General features: G+C 45.5%; 1 protein-coding gene across 1 annotated transcript in view; it reads left to right on the top strand.

Annotated features, from left to right (window-relative positions):
- Window positions 1-1,069: 1,069 nt before the first annotated feature.
- TSEN15 (tRNA splicing endonuclease subunit 15) overlaps window positions 1,070-7,368 on the top strand; it is a 20,056-nt gene continuing 13,757 nt past the window's right edge. Inside the window, exons 1-3 of the mRNA XM_019501741.1 lie at window positions 1,070-1,174; window positions 4,202-4,283; window positions 5,338-5,473. Of these exons, the coding sequence (XP_019357286.1) occupies window positions 1,079-1,174; window positions 4,202-4,283; window positions 5,338-5,473 (314 nt within the window). The 5' untranslated portion in view covers window positions 1,070-1,078. The remainder of the gene's footprint in view (window positions 1,175-4,201; window positions 4,284-5,337; window positions 5,474-7,368) is intronic.

The following is a 7,368-nucleotide window of genomic DNA, read 5'->3' as shown; positions in this document are numbered from 1 at the left end:
ATGCCAAGATAGGCAGAGAAGGTGACTTCTGCTAAGTCTGCACACCAGATTGTGCAAACTATTTTGTAGTGGGAAGCAGGGATCCTTTATTTATAGGTTCTCACTCCCCCAAACACTCATTGTGGCTCTGTATAACTGCAGTAAAAGGCTAAGGATACTAAACAGCCAATACAAACTTCATGTGAAAGTGCAAAGTAGCCTTTGGACTTTCTCTCTAGCTGGCTTAGCCTCTTTCCCAGTGGTGTTTTCACTAGGACTGAGTTTTGTCATGCTACTTTTCAGGGCTTATTCTTGTTATTCTTGCCAACATCATCTCCCCGCCCCCTTCTGCCGCCCAGATCAGTGAACGGTTGATCTAGAGAAGTAACATATTTCTGACTGGCCTTATTTTTTTGACCATATCACTCTTTGCTCTGTTTATTCCCCCCTCCCCATAATTAAAACTCTGCTTCACTGAACTACTGGTCCTTCCTTTCCTTCTTATTCATAATATCATAGAAAGTGAGGGTCCAAAGGCACCTCAGGAGGTCATCTAGTCCAAGGCCCTGCTCAAAGCAGGACCAGCCCCAACTAGATCGTCCCACCCAAGGCTTGGTCCTGCTGGGCCTTAACGATGTCCAAGGATGGAGATCCACCTCCACCTCTCTGGGTAACCTGCTCCAGTGCTTTACTACCCTCCTGCTGAGCAAGTTCTTTCTATTATGTAACCTAAACCTCTCTTGCTTCATCTTCAACCTCAATCCCTCTACCTTGCCCTGTGCAGCCAGGATCTCCTCTAGTCCCCACTTCCCTCCCTCCTTAGGTCACCCTTCCCAGCTGCAGCAGGGGCCGTGGGACTTCCTGGGAGCAGCGAGGAGACCCGGTAGCTCTCGGTGCGCGGCGCTGCACGTGGGAAACACCGAGTTGGAGCCTTTGTACCGAGCAGTCCCAGACCACCAGCGAGGGAGAAGGCGAGAGACAAGCGGCTTGCCGCAGCTGAGGGGGCTACAGAGGGAGGGCGGAACCACAGCGCGCGGCCGCTTGCTCCCAAGGGGAGCGTTTTAGTGACGGACCGGGCCCGGAGCGCACGTGGGAGGACATGGACGGAGAGGAGGAGGGCAGCGGCGGCAGCCGGGCCTCGGCGGCGGGGCAAGAGTGGGGCGCCCGTGGCAACTGGATGGTGACTCACCCCAAGGTAGGCGGGGCCTTCTGGCGGCCGGGGACGGGGGCGCGGGGCCTTGCCCTTGCAGCTGCCGCACAGCTGGATGCGGCCCTGAGCGCTCCCCGCGCCTTCGTCCTGCCGCCCTGTGGCTGCTTTGCCCGCCCCCTGCCCAAGAGGGCACTGGGCGTCTTGCAGTCAAGTTTGCTTTGGGTTTATTTTATGTTGTTTTATTTGCCTATTAAAGAGAGAAGTAACAAACAGTGTTTTGTTTCTCACCCATCTGTACCCAAACTGGGATTTGAGGGGTGGTTTGGGGGTTGGTTTTTATTTTGGGGGTGTTTTTTTGCTTAGCTTTATTTTGTACTGTGCAGGTGCACTTTAAGGTGCTTTTCCTACTGAGCATCACATGCAATGCCTCCAATCCGAGGACTCCTATACACATACAGGGAGGCTGCTCCCACGCCCTGTAATTTTAGGTGTTGGAGCAGTCTGCTGGAGCGTGGTAATCACCAGGGCCAGCCCACAGTTTTTGGGCCCCCCTGCAAATTATAGTTTTGGGGCCCCCTGATGCGGAGAAGCCGGGGCAGGAGGGGGTGGCGCCAGAGTTCACGGCTGCAGGGGGCCCTTGGCTGCGGGGCCCCCCTGTAGATGCAGGTTTCACAGGATAGGACAGGCTAGTCCTGGTAATCACCATGCTTCAACAGACTCCAGCGTTACGTGTATCAGCGTCCCCACGCCGAAAAATGGCTGTGGGATGCTTGAAACTAAAGCTCATTCAACAAGCTCTAGTTCAAAGTGCTCTGCTGCCTTTTTTCAGTGTGAGGACGCTGATCCATGTGATGCTCTGGCGCTTTGAATTAGCTCAGCTCCAAGAACTGCGCTAATTAGCCCCCATGGCCGCCCCCCCCGGCTCATCTACAAATGCCATTGAGGACTAAACAAATGCACATTAGGTTTCCTTGATGCACAGTAATGATCCTGTGTAATTTTTAGTTGATGCTTAATGCACAGTAGCCTATTTCACTGTGCATTAGTGAAATAGCACTTTTTTTATGTGATGCTTTAATGCACAGTAAAATAAGCTACTGCCTATTAAAGCTCATGTGATTGGCGTGCCTAGTAACAGCAACCCACAAGCCGCTTCAGCAGCTTATTCAGAATCTTGACAGTGAATTTTACCTTGAGTTTGCCTGTTCCATGCATCTCAGGTGGCTAAAAGCCTGTTTATTAAAACCAAAGCTGGCTGGGGGCGGTTTTCCCCTACCGGTGCCTCCTATTTCATGATGACTTTTGCTTGATTTCTTGAAGAAACGTTTTTTGTTGTTGGGTTTTTGTTGTTTTTTGGGGGGTTTTTTTTTTTTGACTTCTGACAAATCCAAGCTGGCTGCTTTGCAGTAGGTTTACCCCACCAGTCTCTCGGTCTCTACCTCTCTACAGTGCAACTCAGCTAAATAAAAGAAAACCAATGATTGAATTTCCCTGGGAGAGGAGAGAGGATAGGTCAATTACAGTAATATATTTCAATCTATAGTTTATGTGATGAGCACTTAAATAGAACCAAGCCAGACACAGTGGTACAGAGTGCCTTTCCTTTCCACTCCCTCATTCCTCCTCCTGTTTTTATAATTAATTTTCATTATTATTTTGATATTATTTATTTGCATGTTGCTTCGCAGGCATTTTTTTAAAGCATCATTCTGATCCTAAAGACCTTCTATTTGTAAATTCCTTAGGACAGTGGTTCCAAAGCTCTGACAGATTGCGTGCCAGCAATTTAAAATGATACAATCTTAAGTACCGCCAGGTGGGGTGTGGGGTGTGTATATGGTAGGGTGTGTTGGGGGTTTGTGAGGATGTGTAGGGGGAACATAGGCTATGTTGGGAGGTTGTGTATATGTGGCGGGTTCTGGGGGCGGGGTTTGGGTGTGTGTGGAGGGGTGTGGGGACCCCCGCATTCCCCCCATGGTGCAGCAGCACATGGGGATACTCAGTAGGGCATGACTTCAGCCAGCGCTGCACATCATGGCAAGGGGCGCATCCTCTGTCGGGCAGTCTGTATTGCCAGTGTTTCCCACACTTGCCAGGTACAGGAGGGAAGCACCGCACGTTGGAGCTGGCTGCCTTCCCCACTTCCCAGGTGAAGGTGCCTCGAGCTTCCCTCCTGTGCCCTGCAGCCCTGGCTGGGAAAGCAGGTGGCCTCAGCACGCGGGGCTTCCCTCCCATGCCCGATGAATGCAAGAGCTGCATGTGCACATGGGGATTGCTAGCGATGCAGACAGCCAGGCAGAGGTTGCGCCCCTCACTGCAATGTGCAGCACTGGCCTGCTGCTGCCATGCACCACTGACAGGTTGTCTGCGTACCACTGGTGGTATGTACCACAGATTGGGAACCACTGCCTTAGGATATTAACTATGTCTTAGATGGCTCTAAAACATTTGATCTAGAGAAGTAACACATTTCTGATAACTAATTCTTGGTGTTGTCAAAGTTATGCCTTTTCCTGAGGAGGGATACTCAATGGAATGATGTGATTTTTAACGTCTTAAGTTTTCCAAAATCTTTAAGTGCATCTTGTGCATTGTTTTCATTCTGTGATCAGAGCTATTAAAGAATATTATTGTGTGCATTATGAGGGCTTGCAACTGTAAATCTTGCAATTCTAAATCACTGGGACTTTCAGCTTTTTTAATTAATTTTAATTTTTTAACATACAGAAACACTGAGTTGTATAAACTGGCCATCTTATGTTGACATAACACAGAAGAAACAGGTTCTGAGAGTTTTACTTTTCTCCACAAACACAGCTCTGTTCCATGAACAGTCAAGATTCTTTTATTCCTTTTTGTGAGTGCACCAGAAGTGTAACTTTAAAAACATATTATTATAAGTGGCCAATTTTCATTGGCACTTACCCTCTATCTGAATTTTAGTAGTACTTTAAACAGGGTCCATGCTTTCTCATGCTCTTTTGGAAGAGTTTATGTATTTGGGGGTTTTATGGAAAACTTTTATTTTAGCTATATAGAGCTTCTAGTTCACTGTTGCATGTCGGGTTTCAGTTTACAGAGATGATGTCGATGGATGTAGCAGACAGCACTCAAGTCTATGCTGCCTTCTTGGTTTACTTGGACCTCTTAGAAGGTAAATCAGTGAACTTTTGTCAGTATGGGATGAGAAATGCGAGCAATAAACTGACACAGTAGGCATTGTGACTCTTAAAATCTACATACTAAGATTGTAGATCCCATGCCCTGGGTATCCCCTCCAAAATTAAGCACTGGACTAATTGGTTACACCAGGGGTCAACAACCTATGGTCCATGGGCCAGATCCAGGCCGCCAAGCAATTTCATTCAGCCTGTGAAGTCCATGCCACTTGTTACGCCTGTGCTGATGCAGGTTGGCCTCCTCTGGCTTAACAAAGGACAATATGAGGTTAGCCAAGTCTTAAGAGATGCCATACTGGGCCAGACCACAAAACATCTAGCCCAGTATCTTTTTTTACAGTTACAGAGAGATTGGTGGCATTTCAGTAACAAGGCAATTCAGCAGTGGGGGCGTTTGGCTGTGGTCAGCTCACTCATGCATCAGTAGCATAGAGAAGCAGTGGTGGCCAGGTTGGAAGTGCTAACCCACCTCAAACTAAATGTTATTTCGATCTGCCCCTCCTAAGAGATTCCTGACCCAGTGTTATGCTGATCAACTACCAGTGGGGCACATGGAGATAGCTAGTGCTAAGTGCCCTGGGGTGGAAAGTTTATTTGCATTACAGTGGTAACTGTAGCCCTCAACTATGATTGACATCAGTTTGTGCTAGGTGTTTTTTTGGGTACATTATTGGAGACAGCCTGTGCCCTAAAGAACTTACCATGTAAATAAATAAAAATGAAAGGAAGGAGGGAAATTGAGGTATAGAAAGGGGAAGTGTCTTGCTGAAGGTGGCCCAGCAGTCCAGTGCCAGGCATTTGGAATGAACTGAGTTGAAGATCTGGTTTTTAATGACTGTCAGTCACTTTGCAGAAGTATTATTCATAAATTGATAACTTGAAGCTGAATGGGAAAAAAGTCTTGTAGGAAGTATTTTTCAGAGGAGTAAAATATAAAAAAGCAGTGGGAAGTTTAGCTTTAGTCTCAATAATGCAAACTGAGTAAGACCTATGTTTTTATTCTCTCTTTTCAATAATGGACACTTCAAGGAAGAAACTGGCCAGAGGTGACATGCATTGGATTAGCAGAGTTACAGCTAGTATGTCTCCAGGGACGCGAGAGAGAAACTGAGAGCTTCCAAGTGGTGGTGCCCACACCTGTCCACATGTCATTCAGCCATGAGAGGTGAGCAGGTGATTACTGGATACTTCATGCTGGTATACTAGTAAGATAAAATGGAGGGAGGAAGTAGTGAAAGGGCGGCTGGCAACTTGGATTAAGGTCTGAAAGAAACATTCTTTTTTAAAACAAAAAAAATGGCAGAAAGAGAACAAATTCTAATGTGAGCAGAATTCCTTCTAGTATTTGGAACATTTCATAGATTATTTTTTTTCTTAAGACTTACCCACTCCTGGTTTATGATATCTAATACAAGATGAAGAGTCTGTGTTCATAAACTCTGGAAGCACATGTAAGTTTTAAATAAAATTGAATTAACAATAAACACAACCAGTGATGTTTGCGAGGCAGGATTTAAACAAAGGATCTTTGCCATTGACTCCTTTTACCTTCTGTGTGTCATTTTTTCTCCCCTCTGTAATGCGGTAAGAATTACCTCTCAAGGGGTTTATACAAAAAAGTCAGTACTTCTAAAGTACCTAAAATAAATATTTATTCTCACTCAGTTGGGGTTATTTTTGTCAGATACTGAGTCATAAGAATGAATCCTTCATTTTTTCTCTCTTGCTTAGAGAAAGGTATTTTGCTATTCAAGATTTGGGGTTTGGAAAATGATGCACAATATTTTTTTCTTTTGGAGAGAAGGGAAAGCTAGCAGCGAGGGATGTCAGCTAGTCTCAGTGAACTTACTTATACACATGCCTTTTTGGTTTACTTGAGTGTGGTGGTTTTCCATCAGAGAATCAAGGTTTCCACTCTGGTGTTGGGTGGATGCCAGCAGTTCTTGTTTTAACATGCATATATCTGGGAAGTGCTGCACAAACTTGCATCCTATCTTCTAGTTTTCATTGGGCTTTACATTCATGGAGTTTGAATTTGTTTGTTCTGTGGTAGTACTGTTTGCTCTGTTTCTGGCATCAGCATGGATGGAATCCATTACTGCAAGGATATGTGTTTGAGTGGCAGAGTGAATGAATTACATTGACTAAAAGTACAGTTTGTGACCAGTCCTTGCTGCAGAGTAAATATATCAGCTGCGTTGTCATTAAAATATGTTCTAGCTAATACAGTTCTCAACTGGTAGATGAGTTCATTAAAACTTTGTATTTGTTTATACCCAATAGGAAAATAGTATGTTCAATGTATTGGTACAATTGAATATATGATTCTGTGCCTCCAGTATACCATGACTGGTGCCTCAAGGGTCACCATAAAAAGGGCGCAAAGCTCATTCCCAAACATACCTATACTGAATTTCATGAATGCCTGCTGATGGGAAGGCCTGCCGCTTCCCATCTGATGATGTGCATAATGCAGCTCAGTGTCAGTTTTCTTGGTGGGATATATATTATGCAAAAGGTAATGCTCTAAGTACAGCTTCTACAGCAGTAATTCTCAACCAAGGTGCTATGACAGCCTCAGTGGGGTGCTGCTGGAAGAGAGGAGATAAGCAAGATGAGGGCCACAGTCTTCCTTTACAGCCACTCTTCCTCTTCCCCCAACTCACTGCAGTGCTGGCGTTTCCGTCAGCTGCTCCTTCTCCTTCCCTGCCCCTTTTCAAACATGTAAGTACTATAATAAATTAGTTTTTGAAATGGGATGCAGCTCAGTTCACAGAAGTTATAGGAGGGATGTCTCAAAAGTTGAGATCTACTGGTCTAGAGAAATCATTATACTGTAAATAGCCCCCAAGTCATGCAGCACATATACAGGCCATTTCTAAAATGCATTTTTAAAGCAGGTGGGAAGTGCAGCTATTTCTGCAGTATCTCTGACACTTTTTCCCCGACCCTGCTTCTCCTCCTGACAACCGCCCATTTTTCTACTAAAATGTCAAGCTTGCTGCACGTCACAAGTACCTATTGTCATTTCTTACAATACCACTTCACAGTTAGCTCATG

Source organism: Gavialis gangeticus, unplaced genomic scaffold (genome assembly GCF_001723915.1).
Source record: "Gavialis gangeticus isolate Ggan-Ray unplaced genomic scaffold, GavGan_comp1, whole genome shotgun sequence".
Taxonomy (NCBI): domain Eukaryota; kingdom Metazoa; phylum Chordata; order Crocodylia; family Gavialidae; genus Gavialis; species Gavialis gangeticus.
The sequence above is the reverse complement of the archived record's forward strand: the minus strand, read 5'-3'. Positions and strand labels throughout refer to the sequence as shown.